The 27,936-nt window shown below is 45.2% G+C and overlaps 2 protein-coding genes across 5 annotated transcripts; one reads left to right on the top strand and one right to left on the bottom strand.

Moving 5' to 3' along the window:
• Nucleotides 1-52: 52 nt before the first annotated feature.
• On the top strand, nt 53-5,600 carry LOC139375517 (troponin T, cardiac muscle isoforms-like). Its single transcript, XM_071117352.1, has 9 exons — nt 53-214; nt 670-727; nt 1,127-1,243; nt 1,351-1,428; nt 2,959-3,072; nt 3,236-3,348; nt 3,558-3,648; nt 4,668-4,705; nt 5,463-5,600. Exons 1-9 carry the CDS (start codon nt 147-149, stop codon nt 5,500-5,502), a joined length of 717 nt encoding a protein of 238 aa, XP_070973453.1. The 5' UTR covers nt 53-146; the 3' UTR covers nt 5,503-5,600.
• LOC139375490 (dynamin-1-like protein) lies at nt 4,729-27,936 on the bottom strand. 4 transcript variants are annotated; one of them, XM_071117327.1, is made up of 19 exons: nt 27,529-27,936; nt 26,279-26,423; nt 25,289-25,324; nt 24,258-24,304; nt 22,331-22,402; nt 21,674-21,760; nt 21,281-21,443; nt 18,974-19,094; nt 18,576-18,707; nt 18,164-18,370; nt 17,322-17,442; nt 16,896-17,051; nt 10,687-10,776; nt 10,450-10,542; nt 10,303-10,356; nt 8,532-8,693; nt 8,216-8,325; nt 7,298-7,457; nt 4,729-6,675 (listed from the first exon to the last, which is right to left on the bottom strand). In XM_071117327.1, the coding sequence occupies exons 1-19, from the start codon at nt 27,628-27,630 to the stop codon at nt 6,619-6,621; spliced, it is 2,115 nt and encodes a 704-aa protein (XP_070973428.1). In that variant the 5' UTR covers nt 27,631-27,936; the 3' UTR covers nt 4,729-6,618. The 4 variants fall into 4 exon arrangements, with proteins under 4 accessions (XP_070973428.1, XP_070973429.1, XP_070973436.1 ...); XM_071117328.1 differs by lacking the exon at nt 25,289-25,324 and having other exon boundaries at nt 27,529-27,910; XM_071117335.1 differs by lacking the exons at nt 4,729-6,675; nt 7,298-7,457; nt 8,216-8,325; nt 8,532-8,693 and adding exons at nt 8,766-9,024; nt 9,277-9,348 and having other exon boundaries at nt 27,529-27,740.

Below are 27,936 nucleotides of genomic sequence, written 5' to 3'. Positions count from 1 at the left end.
TGAAAAATGTTTTGTCATTTTTTTCTATTTGAAAGATTTACTGCTTGTGTATATGCCAATGCACTGTATATTTTATTACACAATAATACTTTTATGACCCCATCCCTTAAAGGACTATTCTATCCTGATTAACATGACATCCTTCTATGTATGATATGATCAAACTAAGAGAGTCACTGTCCTTTATTACAGATGGAGCCAAGCCCAAACCAAAGTAAGTTTTTAGATAGACTATGACAGACTGTGATTCAGGCCTCTTTTCAGTCTGTGAAGCTGAAACGTTACAGAAATATCAAGGTCGTTTTCCGATTGAGCCGACATAGGCAGCTTCTTTGTTGTTGTAATATCGCAAAACAGACGTGGCCGTGTCACCGCTACGGATTCCTGCTGACTTTGGCTCTTATAAGGATCATAGGCCGTTGACGAATATCCTCCATCTCACTCGGTACAGGGCAAGTTTTTCCAGGTCACACCAGTTGAGGCCATTCTTGGTCATTTCTGCCTGGAGGACACTCCTCCAAGTGTTTCTGGGTGGCCCTATTTTTATTTTCCCCTGACAGATGATATGTTAAATCATAAGTGATCTTGAAAGATCACGACATTTACTGAAATGCTCAAATTGAGATTATATATATACACACATTAGATACGCAATTTTCATTTCCATAGGTTTGTGCCAAATATCTCTGCACCAAAGATGCCTGATGGCGAGAAAGTGGATTTTGATGTAAGTTGAATCACATAAACACACACACCACAGGTGGTTGGTGGCACCTTAAATGGGGAGGACAGGCTCGTGGTAATGGCTGGAGTGGAATGGTATCAAATACATCAAACGCGTGTTTGATGCCATTCCATTCGCTCCGTTCCCTCCATTATTATGAGCCGTCCTCCCCTCAGCAGCCTCCGCTGACAAACACATTGTGATAAGAAAACTAACTAACCATTTGTGACAGACTTGCCTCCAACTGTATCCTGTTAAGATGAAGCAAATGAGAGGTACAGAAAGTCCAAAGATGACGTCTAACTAAGGAAATGACTCTTTTCAGGGTATATTACATGTATGTTGTCTTACCAAAACCAACTATTCTTATTACTTCATCTGATTCTTCTGTGTGGTGGTCAGGACATCCACAGGAAGCGTCAGGACAAGGACCTGTCTGAGCTCCAGTCTTTGATCGAGTCTCACTTTATCCAGAGGAAGAAGGAAGAAGAGGAGCTCATCAGTCTCGTCAACAGGATTGTGAGTCGGCCATTTTAGAACCTGGAGTGAATGTTCTTTTACTGTTCCTAGAAACATTGCAATGCGACACCTAATAACTTGGTCACTGAGTGTGCACGTGTGTGCAGGAGAAACGTCGTGCAGAGAGGGCAGAGCAGCAGAGGGTTCGTGCAGAGAGGGAGAAGGAGAGGCAGGCCAGGGTTGCGGTGAGTCTTCTCCCCATTATGACACCTAGCTAATGTGTGTTCTATGCTGGAATTGAACCCTCAACCTGTGTGTTGCATACTCTTATCAACTGACCCACACATGATCACATATGACTAATACAATATGACTTCTAATGGCTAACGGGGAAACAGATTGTGGATGTCATTTCTATGATAGATCTTGATAGATATTTCTTCCCTAATGCTCCGTGTCTTTCTTCCCTAATGCTCCGTGTCTATCTTCCCTAATGCTCCGTGTCTATCTTCCCTAATGCTCCGTGTCTATCTTCCCTAATGCTCCGTGTCTATCTTCCCTAATGCTCCGTGTCTATCTTCCCTAATGCTCCGTGTCTATCTTCCCTAATGCTCCCGTGTCTTTATTCCCTAATGCCCCGTGTCTATCTTCCCTAATGCTCCGTGTCTATCTTCCCTAATGCTCCGTGTCTATCTTCCCTAATGCTCCGTGTCCATCTTCCCTAATGCTCCGTGTCCATCTTCCCTAATGCTCCCGTGTCTATCTTCCCTAATGCTCCGTGTCTTTCTTCCCTAATGCTCCGTGTCTTTCTTCCCTAATGCTCCGTGTCTATCTTCCCTAATGCCCCGTGTCTATCTTCCCTAATGCCCCGTGTCTATCTTCCCTAATGCCCCGTGTCTATCTTCCCTAATGCCCCGTGTCTATCTTCCCTAATGCTCCGTGTCTATCTTCCCTAATGCGCCGTGTCTTTCTTCCCTAATGCTCCGTGTCTTTCTTCCCTAATGCGCCGTGTCTATCTTCCCTAATGCCCCGTGTCTATCTTCCCTAATGCGCCGTGTCTTTCTTCCCTAATGCGCCGTGTCTATCTTCCCTAATGCGCCGTGTCTTTCTTCCCTAATGCGCCGTGTCTTTCTTCCCTAATGCTCCGTGTCTTTCTTCCCTAATGCTCCGTGTCTTTCTTCCCTAATGCTCTGTGTCTTTCTTCCCTAATGCTCCGTGTCTTTCTTCCCTAATGCTCCGTGTCTTTCTTCCCTAATGCTCCGTGTCTTTCTTCCCTAATGCTCCGTGTCTTTCTTCCCTAATGCTCCGTGTCTTTCTTCCCTAATGCTCCGTGTCTTTCTTCCCTAATGCTCCGTGTCTTTCATCCCTAATGCTCCGTGTCTTTCATCCCTAATGCTCCGTGTCTATCTTCCCTAATGCTCCGTGTCTTTCTTCCCTAATGCTCCGTGTCTTTCTTCCCAAATTCTCCGTGTCTTTCTTCCCTAATGCTCCGTGTCTATCTTCCCTAATGCTCCGCGTCTATCTTCCCTAATGCTCCGCGTCTTTCTTCCCTAATGCTCCGCGTCTATCTTCCCTAATGCTCCGCGTCTTTCTTCCCTAATGCTCCGTGTCTTTCTTCCCTAATGCTCCGTGTCTTTCTTCCCTAATGCTCCGTGTCTTTCTTCCCTAATGCTCCGTGTCTATCTTCCTTAATGCTCAGTGTCTATCTTCCCTAATGCTCCGTGTCTTTCTTCCCTAATGCTCCGTGTCTTTCTTCCCTAATACTCCGTATGCAGGAGGAGAAGGACAGGAAGGAGGCAGAGGATCAGCGTAGGAAGCAGGATGATGACATCAAGAAGAAGAAGGCTCTCACCAACATGACCCACCAGTATGGAGGAATCCAGCAGAAGGTCAGTGGAATATTGTATCTTCAAAAACATATATTTTTTAAACAACACCCGTATTCTTTATCATATAGATATTGATAATAGTGTAACGGAAACATCAAGTAATGTGAGGCAATGAACAAAATATCTTTGAGAACAATGGTATTTGTGATGTTTCAATTCTCAGAGTGAAAACCGCAAAGGAGCCAAGAAACAGACAGAGAGAGAGAAGAAGAAGAAGATTCTTGCTGACCGAAGGAAACCTCTCAGCATCGACCATCTGAATGAGGACAAACTGAAGTATGACGTCATCGTTAATATTCAGAATTTGCCAGTCCTCAGAAAAGCTGACCGTGTTATCATAATTATTTATGATGGTTTATGTCTGATGTTTTTTAGTTTATGACTGAACACATGACTATGTGAACGGTTCGAATGATGAACATTCTTCAGTGAGAGGAGGGTTCTTTGGGGCAAGAAAGTGTTCTGATCCACTGTTGCACCAACAGGGAGAAGGCCAGTGAGATGTGGCAGCGAATGATGGAGTTGGAGGCAGAGAAGTTTGACCTCAGTGAGAAACTCAAGAAACAGAAGTATGATGTAAGTTACCTAGACAACAAACATGACAAACTCAAGAAACAGAAGTATGAAACAGAAGTATGATGTAAGTTACCTAGACAACACACAACAAACTCAAGAAACAGAAGTATGAAACAGAAGTATGATGTAAGTTACCTAGACAACACACGACAAACTCAAGAAACAGAAGTATGATGTAAGTTACCTAGACAACACACGACAAACTCAAGAAACAGAAGTATGATGTAAGTTACCTAGACAACACACAACAAACTCAAGAAACAGAAGTATGAAACAGAAGTATGATGTAAGTTACCTAGACAACACACAACAAACTCAAGAAACAGAAGTATGATGGAGTCACCTTGACCTAACACAGAAACAAGTACACAACAGTCACCCTCAATGAAATATTTGAAATGAAATATTTTCCAGTATTTCTCAACAGCAGCAAGATTTTCATAAATTGGATGGGATCTGGGTGGTCTTACCTTTAGTATTGACTATCGTCTCAGGTCGTGTAGTCCCGTCTCAGTGTATTCTCTCACCTTGAGATGCAGTCTCTTCTTCTTTCGGTTGGCAATGTGGGAGGGCCCAGGCAGTGCCTACATCAGAGGTGACCTACAGGTGAATTCTGTATACAAGGTCATCGGCAGGTTTCTGGGTTCATTTATCCTCTCAACCTCCCTGGGATCTGAGGAATACTGTGATATAGTCTTGTCTGCTTTCGAATGGCAATGAGAGGTCCCAGGGTTGGGGTCAATTCCATTTCAATTCAGAAAGTAAACAAAATTCCAAATGCACATTTTCCTCATTGAAAATCATTGAAGACACTTGGAATTTCAAATGACTTCCTGAATTAACCCCAATCCTGGTGGGTACATGAAAGGTGAACAACAAGTTAAACTAAAAGTGAATTATGTGGTCTATAGTATCATCACGTTCCTGGTTTCTCTCCGATGGACTCCACCTGTACAGGTTTCCACAACACTAACTAAAAGGTGTTGTCAAAGCTTACAGCATGTCTTGTGTCCTTACAGATTAACCAGCTTCTCACCCGGGTCCAGGACCACCAGAGGTAAGTAACACAAAGGTTCAGGATTTTGGACTTTGAAGGACAAAGAAATTCTGCGTCGTGTTTATTAGGGTACAAAATTAAAAGAAAATGAAAACACGTAGACTAATAAACAGACAAGCATCTCTTATTGGACGAGTACAGAGTACAGTTTAGAACAGTTTCTTCCATGTTGTGCCTAATGAACAAGACCCAGCATTGTGGTTTTCATTTTAATTGGGCTGAGTCACTAGTTGCCATTCCATCAACAACTCCATTTCCAATCATTCCTTTCAAACTCTCAAGCAGGGATGGTCATTTAATGACCAGTGGAACACACATAGATTGAAACCAAAGAAACAGCCATGACCATCACTTACACAGCCTATGTCCATCTGTGTATGTGTGCATTGCGTATAGCATGATCACTGCACGATCGATTGAAGACATTGTAAGTGGTGACGATGTAAATTGCCAACATGGTCTGGTCTGAAATTACGGCACAATCAAACTATTTAATGATAAACATCAAGCCAAAAGAAGTCAAATCCCGTGTAACTGATGGACTGACAAACCATTAAACATATTCACCCTTGACCCAGAAGTGGACCACTTTGACTGACTCCCCCTTGCATGAGAGGGAGTGAGAACAAGTGCATTCTTCTGGGTGTAGCGTTAGACTCAGAGTGCAGTGAAGTGCTGCAACAGGGACGTTCACTACTGGGCTTACGACCTGGCTGCCAAGTGATTGAGATTTCTTAACCTTGTCCTGACCCCTCAGCGCCAAAGGTCGAGGCAAGAAGATGGGCCGTGTGAGGTAAAAGGAGCAGCCGCCATGGTCGAGGGCAGACAGCCGTGACTGGAGATCGGCCCATGATGATAATGTGTCTGTATACGTGATGTTCATTGTTCCGTCTGGTATAACAGCAGACTGGATCACAAGTCAATAAAATGGCTCATTCAACCCTGGTACCACTTTTTGAGAATATACAGAATAAACCTGCCACTTCAAGTTAGACGTTGCCACACAATTCAGCCCTGCCAATAATTTACCACATGGTATTGTGGGTATGACAACAAATGATCATTATCCATAATCAATATAGTAGGACAAATGACCTCATCAATATACACTAGATATCTTAAAACACATTTAGCGACAGACGTACGGTTGAGTCAAAATAACACACAAGATGGTGAAGAGACGTTGAAATCCCAGAGAACATGGAAGTGTACGGTTCGCAGGAGCATCATGGTGCTTTTTCAACCAACAAATAAGGCTTACTCTACGTCAGAGTGGCATTTCTCTGCTCTTTGTAAATATCAGCGACACAAATGAGAGATTGTTACCATGTAAAGGACATTTTCAGCAGTAGCATAGACACGTGAGACAATAGATCAGCAAACATGATGACGACAGACAGCATTTACAAGTCTCAGCATACATACATATACATACCAGCAAGCCAGAAACTAGAGGAAACATCTTTAATGTAACTCCACATTATTCAGTAGGTAGACCTCACACGTTCATCAATATAATACTATACGTACATATGAAAGGTCATTTTGGTGTGCGATGTGGTGCAGGTGAAGACTGATACTGTTAATAGGTCAAGTCCATATAATACAATCTACAACTATTTTCAAATGTGCATCCCCATTCTCCACTCATTACCAGAAGTGTGTGGTATTACACTCCCGGTCATGGGTTTGGTTGAAACTCCCTTCAGCCAAGGCTTACACCCATCCATTGCTTTTAAAACCATGACGGGGGAGTGTGGAAGTGACAACTTCAAGAGGATGGAGAATTGATGATACTCAATAAACACAAATTGACACCAGTGTATTTCCAAGTTGGCCGTCTCTGCAGTCCAGAACAGGGTTCAGTGCTTATGGTCCATGTGGGGGGGAAGAGAGGACGGAGGTAAAGGCCCTCACCACATGTGTGTTTCTCTGATCTCAGCGATCACCTGACTGGCTTTCTGCAAGGCCTGCGGACACAGAGTGGAAAAGACCGTTTAGGTGAGCAAATTCATACAGAAACTAAACACCCCCGGAGACGTCAAAGCCAGAGGTCACAGTTAGTCACAACAGCTGCTACATTCAAGCAGCAGTTAGATCACGTTTGAAAAGGGTTAAAACACACTGCTAAGCTTCTCATTTGTGGTGCTGGGAGTTACTGCCCCAAAAACACATGTCATATTTCAAACTCCCATAGTTCTGCAACTAATCCCAGGCCTGTACTTTGAGCATGTCTTCAGACTCAGTGAGCACGTTCCACACACACACACACACACCTGTACATTGAGCATGTCTTCAGACTCAGTGAGCACGTTCTACACACACACACATGTACATTGAGCATGTCTTCAGACTCAGTGAGCGCGTTCCACACACACACACTCGTATAGAGCATGTCTTCAGACTCAGTGAGCACGTTCCACACACACACACACACACTCGTATATTGAGCATGTCTTCAGACTCAGTGAGCACGTTCCCCACACACACGTACATTGAGCATGTCTTCAGACTCAGTGAGCACGTTCCACACACACGTACATTGAGCATGTCTTCAGACTCAGTGAGCACGATCCACACACACAACTGTACCTTGAGCATGTCTGCAGCTTCGTTGCGTCTCTGGGCCATGTCTTCCGACTCAGTGAGCAGGTCATCCAGCAGACCAGCCTTATACAGCTGCCCCACCAGCTCACTCTGCAGACTGTCCTTTACATGGTTCACCAGGAAGTGCATCACCGCCTTGGGCACGCTGCAGGAGGAAGTGCAGAGGGAGAGAGAAGTACACTGAGTGCACTAAACATTAGGAACACCTGCTCTTTCTATGATAGACCGACGTGGTGAAAGCTATGATCCCTTATCGATGTCACCTGTTAAATACATCAGTGTCGATGAAGGGGGGGGGGGACAGGTTAAAATTGTTTTTTAAGTCTCGAGACATGGATTGTATATGCGTGCCATTCAGAGGGTGAATGGACGAGACAAAATATTTAAGTGCCATTGAAAGCCGTATGGTAGTAGGTGCCAGGTGCACCGGTCTGAGTGTGTCAAGAACTGCAATGCTGGTGAGGTTTTTCACACAGTTTCCTGTGTGTATCAAGAAAGGTCCACCACCCAAAGGACATCCTGCCAACTTGACACAACTGTTGGAAGCATTGGAGTCGACGTGGGCCAGCATCCCTGTGGAACGCTTTCAACACCCTGTAGAGTTCATGACCCGACGAATTAAGGCTGTTCTGAGATCAAAAGGGGTGCAAGTCAATATTAGGAAGGTGTTCCTAATGTTTTGACACTCAGTGTATAGAAAGGGTGGATTAGACAAGGAGTGTGAGGGGCAGAAATTATGACTTTATACATTTCTTCGAAGCAGGTGAAAAGGAAGAGGACAGATTCAGATTGAGTGAAGTAGAACGACAAATAAAACAGGAAAACCATTTCAGCATATTATTTCTAGAATTCACAGGAGAGGGAGTCTAACAACAGGAAGTAGAAGCACAGCGGGCACCATACCTGTCCTGGATGTTTTTCCTGACGATGAGGAAATAGGACTTGATAAGCCTCTCGATGACCTCACAGTCCCTCTGCTCTCTGGCCGACAGCTTCCTGGAAACGGGAACAGGCTGGGGGGTGGGGGGGGGGGAATACAAGGACAAAAACAGACCAATCACTGACAACTTAAAAAGTAATGTGGTTGCTTAGCATTAACATCTTCTCTCAAAGCCTAGAGATCATTCTTTTCGAATACGTTTTACTCCTAAGAATGAAGAGTTACGTTAGATGTTTTTGTATTATTATGTGGCAAAGCAGACAAAACATTACTACCCACCACATCCAGCAGGTTGACGGCGTGGCCCCTCTGAGGGCTGCCAGGGTTAGAGGTCTGGAGCATGGACTTGTCCCCGCCGACCCCCTCCTCTCCCTTCTTCAACATGCCCCTCCAGTTCCCTGTCCCTACCTCCTGGTCTCCCTGGGAACCACCGCCTGCAGTCTAGGGACCAGGAAATAGACAGACAGAACGGTTAGAGGTCAGTCTCCTTGAGATTAAAATCTCTTTTATAAGAGAGAACTTTTCAATAGAGCCACAATCATACACGTGTGACCATGCATTCCCAAAAAGCATGCCTCTCGCCAGGCTATTACATCAGGAATGATGGAACATCTACACAGTCATGTCTGTACATATACTGACTTTCTGGAAGAAATAGCGTTCTGACAGTGGCAGAGTCACATATTGTACGAAGACTTCCCTCCAGGGACCCTTCCTCTGTACAGAAGCACACATGCCGGGAGGAGGTGTCAGATGGGAAATGTAGTTCACCCTCAGAGGGGTGGAAGGGGAATAGAGAAGGGGAACACAGAATTGCACCATACACAATTAGGGCCTTCAGCCTATAGGCTTGGGGTCAAGGGAGAATGAGAGTGGCTTGGGGTCAAGGGCAATTCCATTTGAATTAGTTCTGAATTGACGACTGCGAATTTGACTTAAACTTCCTTAATTAACTGAATTGAAATGAAGCCCAACCCTGGTTGAGGTAGGATGCAGGCAGGCATTGAGTGACACAGGGACACACCTGGGGTCTTTCTCCTTCTGGGGGAGGAAGATCAGTGGGGGAGAGAGACTGAACACCTGGGCCCTTAAAGGACTAGAGAGAGTGCAAGCGAGAGAGACAGAGAGCAGAGTGTGAAAGACGAAGGAGTGGACAGAAGACTAGAGAGAATAAAAAGTAGCGGACAGACAAGAGACAGGGACAGACATATGGCTTCTAGCGCTGCTCCAAAGGGTAGACTGGGAGCCATAAAGACATATGGCTTCTAGCGCTGCTCTAAAGGGTAGACTGGGAGCCATAAAGACATATGGCTTCTAGCGCTGCTCTAAAGGGTAGACTGGGAGCCATAAAGACATATGGCTTCTAGCGCTGCTCTAAAGGGTAGACTGGGAGCCATAAAGACATATGGCTTTTAGCGCTGCTCTAAAGGGTAGACTGGGAGCCTTAAAGACATATGGCTTCTAGCGCTGCTCTAAAGGGTAGACTGGGAGCCGTAAAGACATATGGCTTCTAGCGCTGCTCTAAAGGGTAGACTGGGAGCCGTAAAGACATATGGCTTCTAGCGCTGCTCTAAAGGGTAGACTGGGAGCCGTAAAGACATATGGCTTCTAGCGCTGCTCTAAAGGGTAGACTGGGAGCCGTAAAGACATATGGCTTCTAGCGCTGCTCTAAAGGGTAGACTGGGAGCCGTAAAGACATATGGCTTCTAGCGCTGCTCTAAAGGGTAGACTGGGAGCCGTAAAGACATATGGCTTCTAGCGCTGCTCTAAAGGGTAGACTGGGAGCCGTAAAGACATATGGCTTCTAGTGCTGCTCTAAAGGGTAGACTGGGAGCCGTAAAGACATATGGCTTCTAGCGCTGCTCTAAAGGGTAGACTGGGAGCCGTAAAGACATATGGCTTCTAGCGCTGCTCTAAAGGGTAGACTGGGAGCCGTAAAGACATTTGGCATCTAGCGCTGCTCTAAAGGATAGACTGGGAGCCGTAAAGAAACAGTGAGAAAACTGTACTTTTTGTAGCAATCGATCTTAACCACATGACGGTCTGTTACCTTATCCCGAGGAACAGACGAGGGTAGCTCTCTCATTCTGTTACGTCTCTGTTCCTATGACACATGATATCATTTCAGTAAAACACTTCATATACTGTAGAATACAATGTAAAGAAGCAATTTCCAACTCTGAACAATGTTTCATACCTCTATGTTGTTGTTCATGAGGCCACAGGCATCAGCAAAGTCAGGGTGTTTGGTGTTAATATAGGCCAACTCGATGGCCACCAGGTTATGAACCTGAAAAGAAAGACAGGAAATGTGATTTGGTACACTTAAATCTATGGGGTTTATGGGTTATTGTAGTGAATCAGAGAGCATTTACAAACATTTATAATGTCTTATTCATGCAAATGATTCTAAAGTGTAAGCAAAAACACTCACCATCTCATTGGTGACTGGTAACCTTTTCCTGAGGAGGGATGTGACCACTTCTACTATGGCATCATGGAGCTTAGGAAATCTCAACAGCTCCTAGAGAGAATAAACACAAATTCAACAAATAAACAAGGCATACCTGTTCATTGAAATGCATTCCAGGTGACTACCTCGTGAAGCTGGTTGAGAGAATGCCAAGTGTGCAAAGCTGTCATCAAGGCAAAGGGTGGCTACTTTGAATTCTCAAATATATTTGGATTTGTTTACTTCATGATTCCATGTGTTATTTCATAGTTTTGATGTCTTCACTATTATTCTACAACATAGAAAGCAGTACAAATACAGAAAAACCCTGGAATTAGGTGTGTCCACACTAGTACCACTCAGAAGTTACACATACATAAACTTAAAAAAAGAAAACACCCCTTTTTCAGGACCCTGTCTTTCAAAGATAATTCGTAATAATGCAAATAACTTCACAGATCTTCATTGTAAAGGGTTTAAACACTGCTTCCCATGCTTGTTCAATGAACCATAAACAATTAATGAACATACACCTGTGGAACGGTCATTAAGACACTAACAGCTTACAGACGGTAGGCAATTAAGGTCACAATTATGAAAACTTAGGACACTAAAGAGGCCTTTCTACTGACTGAAAAACACCAAAAGAAAGATGGCCAGGGTCCCTGCTCATCTGCGTGAACTTCTGCAAGGAGGCATGAGGACTGCAAATGTGGCCAGGGCAATAAATTGCAATGTCTGTAGTGTGAGACGCCTAAGACAGCGCTGCTGGGAGACAGGACGGACAGCCGATCGTCCACGCAGTGGCAGACCACGTGTAACAACACCTGCACAGGATCGGAACATCCAAACATCACACCTGCGGGACAAGTACAAGATGGCAACAACAACTGCCCGAGTTACACCAGGAACGGACAATCCCTCCATCAGTGCTCACACTGTCTGCAATAAGCTGAGAGAGGCTGGACTGAGGGCTTGTAGGCCTGTTGTAAGGCAGGTCCTCACCAGAAATCACCGGCAACAATGTCGCTGGACCAGACAGGACCGGCAAAAGTGCTCTTCATTGACGATTCGCGGTTTTGTCTCACCAGGGGTGATGGTCAGATTCGCGTTTATCGTCAAAGGAATGAGCGTTACACTGAGGCCTGTACTCTGGAGTGGGATCGATTTGGAGGTGGAGGGTCCATAATGGTCTGGGGCAGTGTGTCACAGTACTGAGCTTGTTATCATTGAAGGCAATCTCAACGCTGTGCGTTACAGGGAAGACATCCTCCTCCCTCATGTGGTACCCTTCCTGCAGGCTCATCCTGACATCACCCTCCAGTATGACAATGCCACCAGCCATACTTCTCGTTCTGTGCGTGATTTCCTGCTAGACAGGAATGTCAGTGTTCTGCCATGGCCAGCGAAGAGCCCGGATCTCAATCCCATTGAGCACGTCTGGGACCTGTTGGATCGGAGGGTGAGGGCTAGGGCCATTCCCCCCAGAAATGTCCGGGAACTTGCAGGTGCTTTGGTGGAAGAATGGGGTAACATCTCACAGCTGGCAAATCTGGTGCAGTCTATGAGGAGGAGATGCACTACAGTACATAATGCAGCTGGTGGCCACACCAGATACTGACTGCTACTTTTGATGTTGACCCCCCCTTAGTTCAGGGACACATTATTCCATTTCTGTTAGTCACATGTCTGTGGAACTTGTTCAGTTTGTCTCAGTTGTTGAATCTTATGTTCAATATTTACATGTTAAGTTTGCTGAAAATAAACGAAGTTCACAGTGAGGACATTTCTTTTTTTGCTGAGTTTACCTACACACAGGCCAGTTTATTAAGGTACACCACCCCCCCGTTCACGAAAATGGATCGCTCCTACAGACAGTGAGACACGTGGCTGTGGCTTGTTATATAAAGCAGGCAGACATAGAGGCATTCAGTTACTGTTTGATTGACCGTTAGGTAACTCTTTTTGACTATTCTAAGGGATTCAGTGTGGTATAACCATCGGGTCCAGGCACGCCGGATCTAGCATCTCAGAAACGGTTGCCCTCTTGGGATTTTCACGCACGACAGTGTCTACGGTTTACCGAGAATGGTGAGGAAAAAAACATAAAACACTTCCAGTCATCGACAGTCCTGTGGGCGAAAACAGCTTGTCGAAAGGGGAAGGAGAGGTGAAAGGAGAACGGCAAGAATCATGCTAACAGCGGGCCACATACAGACAAATAATGGTGCAGTACAACAGTAGGTGCAGGGTAGAGTATCCTGTGGCAACTGGCCAGAACAGTGACTAGGGTTCAGGGCATTAATGCGACTAGCATTAATGTCCCCCTGCCCCGCTTCAAAGTTTCTCCCTGCAGGTGGTCACTGAGTCCGAGGTACTAAAGGAGCTCCTTAAACTTGGCCCCCCAAAAAAACATCTGGGTCAGATGGTTTGGATCCTTTGTTCTTTAAGGTTGCAGCCCCTATCATCATCAAGCCTATCTCTGACTTTTTTAACCTGTGTCTCCTCTCAGGGTAGGTTCCCATTGCTTGGAAGGCAGCCATGGTTGTTCCTTTATTTAAAAGGGGGAGATCAAGCTGATCCTAACTGTTATAGACCTATTTCTATTTTGCCCTGTTTATCAAAAATGTTGGAAAAACTTGTCGATAATCAACTGACTGGCTTTCTTGATGTTTATAGTATTCTCTCTGGTATGCAATCTGGTTTCCGCTCATGTTATGGATGTGTCACAGCAACCTTAAAAAAGTCCTAAATTATGTCACCATTGCCCTTGATTCTAAGCAATGTGTTGCTGCCATTTTTATTGACACGGTAGACCATTCCATTCTTGTGGGCCGGTTAAGGAGAATATTGTTGTCTCTGAGGGGTCTTTGGCCTGGTTTGCTAACTACCTCTCTCAAAGAGTGTGGTGTATAAAGTCAGAACATCTGCTGTCTCAGCCACCGCCTGTCACCAAGGGAGTACCCCAAGGCTCGATCCTAGACCCCACGCTCTTCCCGATTTACATCCACAACATAGTTCAGGCAGCAGGAAGCTCTCTGATCCATTTATATGCAGATTACACAGTCTTATACTCAGCTGGCCCCTAACCGGATTTTATGTTAACTGCTCTACAACAAAGCTTTCTTAGTGTCCAACAAGCTTCGCTGCCCTTGTTCTGAACACCTCCAAAACAAAGGTCATGTGGTTTGGTAAGAAGAATGCCCCTCTCCCCACCAGTGTGATTACTACCTCTGAGGGTTTAGAGCTTGAGGTAGTCACCTCATACAAGTACTTGGGAGTATGGCTAGACGGTACACTGTCCTCAGAACATATCAAAGCTGCAGGCTAAAGTAATATCTAGACTTGGTTTCCTCTATCATAATCGCTCCTCTTTCACCCCAGCTGCTAAACTAACCCCGATTAAGAAGACCATCCTACACATGCTAGATTATGGAGACATAATTTATAGATCGGCAGGTGGGTGCTCGAGCGTCTAGATGTTCTTTACCATTCGGCCATTAGATTTGTCACCAATGCGCCTTATAGGACACATCACTGCACTCTATACTCTTCTGTAAACTGGTCATCTCTGTATACCCGTCGCAAGACGCACTGGTTGATGCTTATTTATAAAACCCTCTTAGGCCTCACTCCCCCCTATCTGAGATACCTACTGCAGCCCTCATCCTCCACCCGTTCTGCCGGTCACATTCTGTTAAAGGTCCCCAAAGCACACACACACACACATCACTGGGTTGCTCCTGTTTCAGTTCGCTGCAGCGACTGGAACGAGCTGCAACAAACACTCAAACTGGACAGTTTTATCTCCATCTCTTCACTCAAAGACTCAATCATGGACACCCTTACTGACAGTTGTTGCTGCGTTGCGTGATGTATTGTTGTCTCTACCTTCTTGCCCTTTGTGCTGTTGTCTTGTGTCTAATAATGTTTATACCATGTTTTGTGCTGCTAACATTTTGTGTTGTCATGTGTTGCTGCCTGTGTTGCTGCCTTGCTATGTTTTTGTCTTAGGTCTCTCTATATGGTGTCATATATATTTCATTTACTTTATTTTGAAACCCAGGAGGAGGCCTTCTGCCTTTTGGTAGGCCGTCATTGTAAAAAATAATTTGTTCTTAACTGACTTGCCTTGTTAAAAGTTTGTTTTTTTTTATAAAAAAAAAATAACTGGGCAGAGGCCTGATAGTGGTGACTATTTAACAGTCTGACGGCCTGGAGATAGAGACTGAAAAACAGCTTTGATGCACTTGTACCGTCTCCGTCTTCTAGATGATAGCAGGGTGAACAGGCCGTGGCTCGGGTGGCTGAGGTCCTTGATGATATTCTAGATGATAGCAGGGTGAACAGGCCGTGGCTCGGGTGGCTGAGGTCCTTGATGATATTCTAGATGATAGCAGGGTGAACAGGCCGTGGCTCGGGTGGCTGAGGTCCTTGATGATATTCTAGATGATAGCAGGGTGAACAGGCCGTGGCTCGGGTGGCTGAGGTCCTTGATGATATTCTAGATGATAGCAGGGTGAACAGGCCGTGGCTCGGGTGGCTGAGGTCCTTGATGATATTCTTTGCCTTCCTGTGACATCGGGTGCTGTAGATGTCCTGGAGGGCAGGAAGTGTGCCACCGGTGATGCGTTGAGCAGACCTCACCACCCTCTGGAGAACACTGCGGTTGCGTGCGGTATACAGCCCGACAGGATTCTCTCAACGGTGTATCTGTAGAGGCTTGGCTGTTGTCAATGAACAGCCATATAATTACATAGGCATCTATCTTGAGGTGGGATAGTGCAATGGCGTGCAATGGTCCGTGGATCTGAAAATTGTTGTGGGACTAGAGTGTCTGGTAAGGTGGAGGCGATATGGTCCTTAACTTGCCTCTCAAAGCACTTCATGATGACAGAAGTGAGTTCTACGGGACGATAGTCATTTAGTTCAGTTACCTTCGCTTTCTTGGGTCCAGGAACAGTGGTGGACATCTTGAAGCAAGTGGGGACAACAGACTGGGATAGAGAGAGATTGAATATGTTCGTAAACACTTATACTCGAAGGACACGACTGTCTGGGCCTGCAGCCTCGTGTGGGCTAACTTCTTGGTGACATGGGGCAGTGTTTTCACATCTGGATGAAATGCATGCCCAAATTCAACTGCCTGCTACTCATCCCCAGAAGATAAGATATACATATTATTTGTAGATTTGGATAGAAAACACTTGGAAGTTTTTAAAACGGTTTGAATCATGTCTGTGTGTATAACAGAACTTATGTAGCAGGTGAAACCCCGAGGACAAACCATTCAGATTCTTGTTTTTTTTTTTGAGGTCACTTCCCTTTTCAATGGGTTTTCATTTGGAATCCAGATTTCTAAGGGACCTACATGAATGGACATTTTGGATATATATCGACGGAATTAATCGAACAAAAGGACCATTTGTGATGTTTATGGGACATATTGGAGTGCCAACAGAAGAAGATCTTCAAAGGTAAGGCATGATTTATATTTTAATTTCTGTTTTGTCACGCCTGCAGGGTTGAAATATGCTTTTCTCTCTTTGTTTACGAAGGTGCTATCCTCAGATAATAGCATCGTTTGCTTTCGCTGAAAAGCCTTTTTGAAATCTGACATGTTGGCTAGATTCACAACAAGTGCAGCTTTAATTTGCTATCTTATATGTGTGATTTAATGAAAGTTGGATTTTTATAGTAATTTATTTGAATTTGGCGCTCTGCATTTTCCCTGGCTTTTGGCCAGGTGGGACGCTGGTGTCCCACATATCGCAGAGAGGTTAACACGCTTAGTCCAGGGACTGAAAGTTGGCGAGTGCTATACTGGGAAGCGGAGGACGGAATGCACGCCGCCTGAGTCTGACTAGGGCCCCACTCCTATCTCTTCTCCGACGTGGGCGGATTGGTACAGCCCCCGGGATGATCAGAACTGCCTCGGGAAGTTCAAAACCAAGGATCCACGTCAGGGAAGTGGAATTTCTGGTAAGTGACCACCGATCTAATATCCGAAAGTTATTTCCGGCTGTATATAATAATACAAGAAACATTGAACAAATAATGTAAGAAATAACAATAAAAAAATGAAATACTGCAAAGTTGGCTAGGATCTAGGAACAAGGCGACTGTGTCTGTCGGCCAACATCTTGCTAAAACAAACTTACGTGTGTGTGTGTGTGTGTGTGTCCCTCTACCTGTGTGCTGTAGTTGCTGCAGTGTTGGATGATCCTCTGCATCTCTTCGTGAACCAGCTCCACACAGCGCAGGCTGGGCTCCTCCAGTCTCTTCACCTGTCTCTTCACCAGCAGCTCAAATGACACCTCAGGCACAAACAGGGCTGGCCGCGGGCCCTACAGAGAGAGAGAGACATTACCTAGCAGTCTCTGGCTAACACACAACTCGAAGTTGAACTCACAGAATAATATTTAATTGTTTATTTTCTTGAGAGAAGGTAAAGGTGTCTTTTTCTGCTTTGAACTCAAGCTAAAATAACAAGTTTACCCCTTAAACAGATGTGTCAAACTGATCGTCAAAACACTGAACATTGCATCATTGCACTTGAAATGAACATGGATCCCAACAAATGTGAGGCTGTATGTAACCAGTAGCATACAACTCACTGTAGCGTTCCTAATAGCTGTTAGCACGTCTATGGTGGTCAGACCTCCCAGTGGGTCGACGGACTCCAGCGTCCGACCAAAGGTCTCATGGAAAATATAACAGATTCGTGCTCCTCCACACCTGGAAGAGAAAAACAACGTCAGAAGGTTCTATCGGCATTTGTCAAAATTGAGTTTACAGCCTTGTTCTTACTATATAGTACTCTAAAAGCCCCAATTGTTACGTAAATAATAATAATAATAATAATAAATATATATATATATATATATATATATATACACACACACATATACACACACATTTGCTGACATCATTAAAACCAATGAGGTTTCGGAACTTTAAAGCCAATTATCTCAGAATCCTCTTTTAGTTGAAGTCCCAAGCTCTCGCTTTGTAACTGAAAGATCAAAGTAGTAGGCTAGCTAATCTACCTCCTACACAGGTGTATGGGCTCCCGAGTGGTGCAGCGCTCTATGGCACTGCATCTCAGAGCAAGAGGCGTCACTACAGTCCCTGGTTCGAATCTAGGCTGTATCACATCCGGCCGTGATTGGGAGTCGCATAGGGTGCACAATTGGCCGAAGCGTCGTCTGGGTTTGGCCGGGAAGGACGTCATTTAAAAAAACGATTTGTTCTTAACTGACTTGCCTAGTTAAATTGTTTGATTGTGATGCTCAATTTGTACTGGTGCCACCTTCTGGCAATTAGTAGAGGTGCTAGGATGTTTGAAAGAGGTTCATTCCATCCTTCCTAATTTTCTCTTCAAATAAATTAACAAAATACTAAAGAGTAGGAATTCACACCTTTGGGGGTGGGGGGGGGGGGGATATAAGTTGCTCACAGTTCTGTTGTCTCTATGTACTTAGCGGTGCCCTCGATAGTGTGGCAGTACTCTGCGGCGAACTTGGTGATGAGCTGCAGCAGAGTAGAGCTCTGGTCCTCTACAGGTTCACCGTAGCTACTCAGCAGGGACTGGTACTGGGCCGCCAGCACATTGATACGAGTCTTCAGCTCCGGGAGACAGTCTCTAATGTGATGCATCAACAACCTGGCAACGAGGAGGAGAAGAGCGTGAAGTTAGAAATAAGGAAAGGGCTACAGACAGCATGATAGCCGTCCACAACGAAAGGAACTTTGCTAGTTGCTTAGAGGGACATTACACTTCAAAATCAGAAGTTGGTCAAATGTTTTCACATCTCAAAAGTTGTCTTCTGTTGAAGACTTGTTTGCTGAATACATTTCTATTTTCATACCTGTTCAACGTTCTGGCTAAGTATTTGGTTCCATTTCTGCTGGCGAGGGAGGGGTACTTCTTCTGTAGGAAGGCATATTCATCACGGATGGCGTCTGCCACGGTCTTCTTATTGTTGATGTCAAGCTGACTCCTTGGAAAAGGAATGAAGGTAATAAACTGTGTGAGGGTTTATTTTTTATGACATTGTAGTGTTAAAGAACATTGTAAAGAAAACGTCAAAAGGAATGCTGGCCCTCTTTCCATTTTGATCTTGAGGGACTGTTGGCTTCGAGAACCCTTTGATGCACGAGGAGGCAATCCTCTCCCTTTAAAATATATACAGGATTTTCAAGAAGGCTGAAGTCTTGCTCTATTCAACATGTTAGAGACTGAAGTGTATTGTGTAAAGGTGCAGACCTGTTGACCACTCCTATGAGGCCCAGTTTTACAGGGATGACCCGACCCATCAGTACGTCCATGGCATCTGTCCCAGCATCCATTAGGTCCAGTTTGGTCACCACAGCCAACGTCCTCCTGCCTACACACAGCAGAACCCATATTCATAGAATAATCAGAATAGGAGTGATGATCTAGGATCAGGCCCTCCCTGCCTGGAGAAATTCCAGGTAAAAAACAGTTAACCAAGGGGTTTATAGTAGGTAACCAAGGGGTTTAGAGTAGGTAACCAAGGGGTTTAGATTAGGTAACCAAGGGGTTTAGAGTAGGTGGTGTTTCCTAGAGGGTGTATCCTACACCCAGGTAACCAAGGGGTTTATAGTAGGCGGTGTATCCTACACCCAGGTAACCAAGGGGTTTATAGTAGGTAACCAAGGGGTTTAGAGTAGGTGGTGTTTCCTAGAGGGTGTATCCTACACCCAGGTAACCAAGGGGTTTATAGTGGGCGGTGTATCCTACACCCAGGTAACCAAAGGGTTTATAGTAGGTTACCAAGGGGTTTAGAGTAGGTGGTGTTTCCTAGAGGGTGTATCCTACACCCAGATAACCAAGGGGTTTATAGTAGGCGGTGTATCCTACACCCAGGTAACCAAGGGGTTTATAGTAGGCGGTGTATCCTACACCCAGGTAACCAAGGGGTTTATAGTAGGCGGTGTATCCTACACCCAGGTAACCAAGGGGTTTAGAGTAGGTGGTGTTTCCTAGAGGGTGTATCCTACACCCAGGTAACCAAGGGGTTTATAGTAGGCGGTGTATCCTACACCCAGGTAACCAAGGGGTTTATAGTAGGTAACCAAGGGGTTTATAGTAGAGGGTGTATCCTACACCCAGGTAACCAAGGGGTTTATAGTCGGCGGTGTATCCTACACCCAGGTAACCAAGGGGTTTATAGTAGAGGGTGTATCCTACACCCAGGTAACCAAGGGGTTTATAGTCAGCGGTGTATCCTACATCCAGGTAACCAAGGGTTTTATAGTCGGTGGTGTATCCTACATCCAGGTAACCAAGGGGTTTATAGTAGGCGGTGTATCCTACACCCAGGTAACCAAGGGGTTTATTGTAGAGGGTGTATCCTACACCCAGGTAACCAAGGGGTTTATAATAAGTAGGCGGTGTATCCTACACCCAGGTAACCAAGGGGTTTATAGTAGGCGGTGTATCCTACATCCAGGTAACCAAGGGGTTTATAGTAGGCGGTGTATCCTACACCCAGGTAACCAAGGGGTTTATTGTAGAGGGTGTATCCTACACCCAGGTAACCAAGGGGTTTATAGTAAGTAGGCGGTGTATCCTACACCCAGGTAACCAAGGGGTTTATAGTAGGCGGTGTATCCTACATCCAGGTAACCAAGGGGACTATAGTCGGTGGTGTATCCGACACCCAGGTAACCAAGGGGTTTATTGTAGAGGGTGTATCCTACACCCAGGTAACCAAGGGGTTTATAGTAGGCGGTGTATCTACACCCAGGTAACCAAGGGGTTTATAGTAGGCGGTGTATCCTACACCCAGGTAACCAAGGGGTTTATAGTAGGCGGTGTATCCTACACCCAGGTAACCAAGGGGTTTATAGTAGGCGGTGTATCCTACACCCAGGTAACCAAGGGGTTTATAGTAGGCGGTGTATCCTACACCCAGGTAACCAAGGGGTTTATAGTAGGCGGTGTATCCTACACCCAGGTAACCAAGGGGTTTATAGTTGGCGGTGTATCCTACACCCAGGTAACCAAGGGGTTTATAGTAGAGGGTGTATCCTACACCCAGGTAACCAAGGGGTTTATAGTAGGCGGTGTATCCTACACCCAGGTAACCAAGGGGTTTATAGTAGGCGGTGTTTCCTACACCCAGGTAACCAAGGAGTTTATAGTAGAGGGTGTATTCTACACCCAGGTAACCAAGAGATTTATAGTAGAGGGTGTATCCTACACCCAGGTAACCAAGGGGTTTATAGTAGAGGGTGTATCCTACACCCAGGTAACCAAGGGGTTTATAGTCGGCGGTGTATCCTACACCCAGGTAACCAAGGAGTTTATAGTAGAGGGTGTATCCTACACCCAGGTAACCAAGGGGTTTATAGTAGGCGGTGTATGCCATGGCATGTCTGACATAAGGATTAAAGGACTTTGAGAAACCACTGCAGGAGACAGCCTACTGAGATTAACAGAGAGAGAGCATGAGAGAGAACGTACGGAACAGAGACAAAGAGCGAGAGACAGACAGTCAGCCACACACAAAAGAGAAGAAATTGCGAGCGGTAGAAAGGTGTTTACCGTCTGGATCGACCTCGCGGGCCACTTTGAGGGCCTCTGATGTGGCCATGTCTGTGTTGGCAGCAGTCACAGCCAAGATGATGGAGTTGGGGTTAGAGATGTGCTTCACGATCAAGTCTTTGATCTGCACCTCGATGTCTTTGGGCTGGTCTCCCACCGGCACCTGGGCAGACATACACACTGTCAACGTAGCCTGCCCATTTCATATTTCAAACCACACTTGGGGTTGTGTCTCCTTCAATGTTCAGTGAACCATGCTGGCAACATGAATAACCTCGCCTGAGCTCCGAAGACATGAATTAGCTCCCAGAGATAATGCCTTGGCTTTAGCTCAGCAGACGAGGTACGTTTTGAGCATTTTGATTCGAAATAAAAACATTTCTTTGTGTGTACCTTTGTGATACCTGGCAGATCCACCAGTGTGAGGTTGACTACGTGAGGGGAGAAGATCTTCAGGTGTATGGGTTCATCCGTGATTCCCTGGAAGAAGACAAACAGAAATGTCAGTTCAGCAGTTGGTAATGATAACATGTGTTTGACATTGTTTGGGACCATCTTCACACTAAATTATTTTTGTTGTTGACATGTGTATTTATTATGGATCCCCATTAGCTGTTGCCAAGGCAGCAGCTACTCTTCCTGGGGTCCAAACACACCAAAACATCCACATTACATATAAAAACAGTGAACTATGTTTATACTGAACGAACTAAAGATAAAAACAGTCCATCATATAACATCTCTATACTACCACATATCCACAGCATGTTCAATAGCACCATACAACAATATCACAATGTGTCCTGATGCATGTGTCTGTACCTTTGTGTGTCTCTTCCTGTTGTTCCATAAGGTGTATTTAAAAAAATAATAATCTGATTGTACTGATGGCATCAGTTACCTGATGTGGAATAGAGTTCCATGTAGTCATGGCTCTATGTCGTACTGTTCGCCTCCCATAGTCTGTTCTGGACTTGGGGACTGTGAAGAGACCTCTGGTGCCATGTATTGTGGGGTATGCCTCGGTGTCATACCTCGTTATTTCCATACCTTGTTATTGCCAGAAACTCTTTCCGTTTCAGCTTCGATCTCGAGACAGATTTCATCAAAGTCTGTGTAGATCTAAAAACAAAACCAATTGAACCTTAATTTGGAACAACACATTAATACATTAGGGTTTATATAGCTGCACATGACATCAATGTAAATATGATTCACTATGATCTGGTCACAACATCAAAAGGCTACTGCAAAAATCTAAATATAATTTGATATTACAAATATAAGCATGAAGGGGAAAAAATCCTGTATCACCCACAGCATCCATTTACAGCACGTCACAAGGCCTTCTCTGTTCCTGACCATGAAGGAGACATCTAGAGCACCAGAGCAGTTCGCTGCACACGTCTCTAGAGACTTTATATACACATTCCCTTCCCTCTGGTGTATATTCAGCCCTATTCCCTCTGGTGTATATTCAGCCCTATTCCCTCTGGTGTATATTCAGCCCTATTCCCTCTGCTGTAAGACCATTCTGGGTCTCTGTCCTCAAGACATACTGTATGTACATCCTCCTGTGTCTTTCTAGCCTGTGACAGAGACAGAGAGGGGGGTGTGACAGAGAGAGTGAGAGAGAGACAGGGAGGGGGGGGTGTGAGAGAGAGAGCGAGAGAGAAGAGGGTGTGTGTGACAGAGACAGAGAGAGCGAGAGGGGGGGGGTGACAGAGAGCGAGAGGGGGGGATGACAGAGAGCGAGAGGGGGGGATGACAGAGAGCGAGAGGGGGGGGATGACAGAGAGCGAGATGGGGGGGATGACAGAGAGAGCGAGAGGGGGGGGTGACAGAGAGAGTGAGAGGGGGGGTGACAGAGAGCGAGAGGTGACAGAGAGCGAGAGGGGGGGTGACAGAGAGAGCGAGAGGGGGGGTGACAGAGAGAGCGAGGGGGGGGGTGACAAAGGGGGCGAGGGGGGGGGTGACAGAGAGAGGGGGGGTGAGAGAGAGAGGGTGGGGTGTGAGAGAGCGAGAGGGGGGGTGACAGAGAGGGGGGGTGAGAGAGAGAGGGTGGGGTGTGAGAGAGCGAGAGGGGGGGTGACAGAGAGAGTGGGGGGGGGTGACAGAGAGAGGGGGGGGTGACAGAGAGAGGGGGGGGTGACAGAGAGAGAGGGGGGGTGACAGAGGGGGGGGTGTGACAGAGGTGTATCCTACACCCAGGTAACCAAGGGGTTTATAGTAGAGGGTGTATCCTACACCCAGGTAACCAAGGGGTTTATAGTAGAGGGTGTATCCTACACCCAGGTAACCAAGGGGTTTATAGTAGAGGGTGTATCCTACACCCAGGTAACCAAGGGGTTTATAGTAGAGGGTGTATCCTACACCCAGGTAACCAAGGGGTTTATAGTAGAGGGTGTATCCTACACCCAGGTAACCAAGGGGTTTATAGTAGGCAGTGTATCCTACACCCAGGTAACCAAGGGGTTTATAGTAGAGGGTGTATCCTACACCCAGGTAACCAAGGGGTTTATCGTAGAGGTCGACCGATTAATCAGGGCCGATTTCAAGTTTCCATAACAACCAGTAATCTGCATTTTTGGACACCGATGATGGCCAATTACATTGCACTCCACGTGGAGACTGCGTGGACCTGTTATGCGAGTGCAGCAAGGATCCATGGTAAGGTGCTAGCTGGCATTAAACTTATCTTATAAAAAAAACAATCAATCTTAAGATAATCACTAGTTAACTACACATGGCTGATGATATTACTAGTTTATCTAGCTTGTCCTGCGTTGCATATAATCAATGTGGTGCCTGTTAATTTATCATTGAATCACAGCCTACTTCGCCAAACGGGTGATTTAACAAGCGCATTCGCAAAAAAGCAGGTAAAGATGGAGTGTTTTGCTTGGTCAGCAACCTGCTCGCTTCGAACCAACAGAGACTAGCTCGGAGGCATTGTTAGTACTGAGACATAGCCTACCTTGTTTTTGGTGTGTAGAAATTTGCCCCATTCCTCTCCGTCGACACCTGTGGGAATGACAACAAGGCAGTCTCAGTCCCATTTCCCAGTCTGTCTGGCAGGTGTCATTTGGAGTGGGTCTAGCAGCCTACTCTTAGGGACAGCTTCCCAGAGACAGATTAAGTTTAGGACTAATTTACATCACCGGGGAAGCTACATTGTACCCGATTCTTCAAGGTCTAGGCTTCATCTGCGTCTTGGAAAGCAGCCCATTGTGTTGTAAATAAACTGTCATGTTGACTGGTGTCTCTAGGCAGGATGTAGACCTATTTATTTGTTTGTTCAGCTGGGATGGGAATACGTTGTGCAGACCAATAACCCAGAGGGATACGTACAGAGATCTGAACAAACAACACAGTGAGAAATGGGGTTGACGACAAAAGCAAAGAAAATGTGCCTGCTGTGAGAAAAGCCAGAGAAGCATGGTTGGTGCATTATGGGAAGCACAGGAATAGGCATTACTACTACCTAGCTACCAAACACCTTCCATATAACAACGTTATTATTTAAACTAATAGATGTTTTAGTTGGAATAATTCAACTGAAATAATTACCTACAAAACTATGAAATAAAGATGGTGGCTCAGATGTTAGTTAACTATAAGCAGCTATTTGAGTTAATTTTAACATTAAGAAGCATTTGTTTTTCAGCATGTTTAAAATTTGCGTGAATTGAAACAGAACATTTTATTTGCACTTAAGGACCCTAGTTACCACCAAATAAGTTATCACACTGTGACCATGGACTCCAAAATAGGTTATGATGTCCTTTCCTTATACAGAAAATAAAATGTTTTGTCTGAATCAGAGTTTGACCTTCCTGGGCTTGATTGCTGAATCAAGCTAAGCCACAGGGTTTGTCAGCTCAAAACCAACAGGCTAAAAGGTAGGATGGGAGAGGGGGCTAACAGAAAGGGGTAGGCCTAGACTAGAGTAAGAAGCTGCTGATTGAACACAGACAACAGGCAATAAGGGAACAAGGAAAAGTAGACCTTTGTAAAGGCGCATGTTTCTCCAAGCATTGGGGTCTGTGGTTCAGAAGAGATCAGACAACAGGAGAGAGGGGTTAGTAGTTATAGATGCAGCTCCTGCATCATGGCCATCTGCAGCAGTGCAGGGGTTTACATCATCCTTCATGTGACTATTCCCTGCAGCAGGGCAGACTCAAGCACTCCGCCTATAGGGCAGAATGTCTCATAAACCACACAAGGTTTACTACATTTGTCATTCTATTGGGGAAAACCTAATAGTGGCATATCTCATAAGCTGGTTTTGCGTTCAAATGTCTTGGATGTCATTGTTGATGGAGTATCATGACATTGCACGCTGTTGTGACTTGGTGGCTGTGTAAGAACATTCAGGTGCCTGTAGAACTTTGATAGATAAGGGAAACCCTGTTGAATCATAAGTGCCTAATTTACAGCTAGAACTCGCTAGCTTGTCCATTGCTGTGAATACAGACTTCTATATCCGCTGAGGTGACATGGCACTTCTCACAGTCCAACTGAATAATGCACTGTGACATGACTTGCTGGTGCAGTCATTCATACGAGCATGTCCTGGCCTAAGAAACGCTACCACACTTCTAAAAAAAGACTGGCCAATCAGAGTCAGAAACACACAGGCACACAGAGCGGCAAAACACAGCATGTCACAAACACAGACACACAAACAACTAAATTGGTTTAAATAGTAATCTGAGGACTGTAGACATGAGGGACAGGAAGGATGAAAACCACAACACCACCCCCAGTTAACTGCCAAGAGACACAGAGCAGCCACCAGCAGAATGTCACTTTGTCAAAGTTCACAGATTTTTCAGAAACCCTGGTTGGAGGATTTCCTTCCTGAATCAGAAGATAATAGCCTAAGCAGAGAGGGAATACTCCAACCACGGTTTCTGAAAAACCTGGGAACGTTGATGAGAAGCCTCCCAGAATAGTACAACCCTAGAGCAGTGATGGTGTCGTGTTTCACAGTACCATTCTCCTCGCTGGTCTTCCTGCGGTCCTCTGGGTCCACATGGACCAGCTGGAGGATGAGGGGCCGACGGGTGACAACGCCAGTACCACGGGGCAGAAGGTCTCTCCCCACCAGAGCCTCTAGCACTGAACTCTTCCCACTGCTCTGGAGACACAAACACAGCACAATCAGTAACAACACAAAAAGTAACACGTGAGATAGTAAACAACACAAGTCAGCATCACTTACAAAACAAAAGAACTGAGGCAATGAGAGTTAAATCTTTCCACAACAACATTGATTTTAACCTGCCTGATCTCACCTCAGCTGCGCCTGGCTGAAATTGACCTATTTTAGTTTGCACTCAGTCATGTGGAAAATAGAAAAATCCCTGAAATCACTGTCAGTTCTAACAAACCCCTCCGAGTGAATATGTCCTTTGAAAAGCAGTAACAAGACAACGCAGAAACACTCTGGAGGCCAGATAATTGGGGAAACATCCTATGGCTGCCTTCTTGTCGCCATGGCACCGTCAGTTCAGAGGTTGCCAAAGGGCTGAGACAGTGACATCCTCTTAGCAAATCAGTGTAATTATGTGTACCTGAGAGGGGATGGCTGCTACTGTAAACATGTTATGTAACACCTACAACAGCTGTGTGGAGGGAAGGGTACAGGTGCAGCCTATTTTGTACAGGTATAGCCTATTTGAAGTATAACATCTCTGTTCATCTAAGCAGATGCAAGGTCATTCTAGAAATACAAACAAAGAGGATGTCTTGGAAGACTTCAATTATGTTCACATTGATTGAAAATAGTCTTCCAAGGCAAGGAGAAGAATGGATACGAGTGAGTGTAAAACAAACCATAAACACTGTCGCGTGTCAGTTTAATGAAGTGACTGCGTATCAAAATCAGCTGTATAGTTAGTTGTTTGCTTTGGTCACGGCTTGTGACACCTGCTGCTGAACATAGCAGTATGTTACAGGGGTAGTTGGCCATGTTGCACTGCCTGTCAAATTCGCTCTAGTTATCGGCTCACAATAGTGCTAACTAGCTAGCTAACAAGTTAATTAACGCGATAGTGGTTAGCTACAGCTAAGTAACTAACGCCAGATAACCTTTCCTGGAAAACACAGCACACGAAGCTACATTTCTATATTCCATGAGTGGATCTATGTGATAGTCAACAGTAACAGTAGCTAGCTAACGTCGTAAGAGTGAATGAAACTCTGTGGTAAGAGCATGCTAACGCCAGATGGCTGACTCTTACCTGCGTTCCAACAACAGCAATCTGCGGCAGTTGGATAATGTCCGCGCCAACCGTATTAAACACATCTTGTAATTTGTTTATGACCGGGATAAGGGCCTCCATAGCTCTGGGAATGAAAGACTGTACCTGTCAAATAAATGGACTAACTACAAAGCAACCCTGCTAACCACAGGGCACAAAGTCATCCAATGTCCCTCACACGGTCACAATGTATACTGCCCCGAAAACTGCGCAAAAAAAATAAATTCAGCGTTGCATTATGGGACTTTGAGTTTTTACATAGAGAAACGATCAAAGGAACAGTCAATTTAAATAAAATAAACAAGCACAAAAATAAACTACATTTACAAGCGTTGACGTCATGATGCACCAATGTTACTGTAGCTTGGTTTCCATCCAATTGGCGAC

Source organism: Oncorhynchus clarkii, chromosome 2, assembly GCF_045791955.1.
Source record: "Oncorhynchus clarkii lewisi isolate Uvic-CL-2024 chromosome 2, UVic_Ocla_1.0, whole genome shotgun sequence".
Lineage (NCBI taxonomy): Eukaryota > Metazoa > Chordata > Actinopteri > Salmoniformes > Salmonidae > Oncorhynchus > Oncorhynchus clarkii.
Note: the sequence above shows the minus strand (reverse complement) of the source record. Positions and strands in the feature narration are given on the sequence as shown.

What these genes read in the sequence shown, in the direction of transcription:
- LOC139375517 (XM_071117352.1), top strand. Translation starts at nt 147, where the DNA reads ATGTATGATATGATCAAACTAAGAGAGTCACTGTCCTTTATTACAGAT. An exon ending in AGAGGCAGGCCAGGGTTGCG is followed by an intron (nt 1,429 to 2,958) that starts GTGAGTCTTCTC and finishes CTCCGTATGCAG; the next exon opens with GAGGAGAAGGACAGGAAGGA. An exon ending in CGGGTCCAGGACCACCAGAG is followed by an intron (nt 4,706 to 5,462) that starts GTAAGTAACACA and finishes CTGACCCCTCAG; the next exon opens with CGCCAAAGGTCGAGGCAAGA.
- LOC139375490 (XM_071117327.1), bottom strand. Translation starts at nt 27,630, where the DNA reads ATGGAGGCCCTTATCCCGGTCATAAACAAATTACAAGATGTGTTTAAT. An exon ending in AAACATGCGCCTTTACAAAG is followed by an intron (nt 24,305 to 25,288) that starts GTCTACTTTTCC and finishes TCATTCCCACAG; the next exon opens with GTGTCGACGGAGAGGAATGG. An exon ending in CGTCTGTTCCTCGGGATAAG is followed by an intron (nt 8,694 to 10,302) that starts GTAACAGACCGT and finishes CCTGGTCCCTAG; the next exon opens with ACTGCAGGCGGTGGTTCCCA.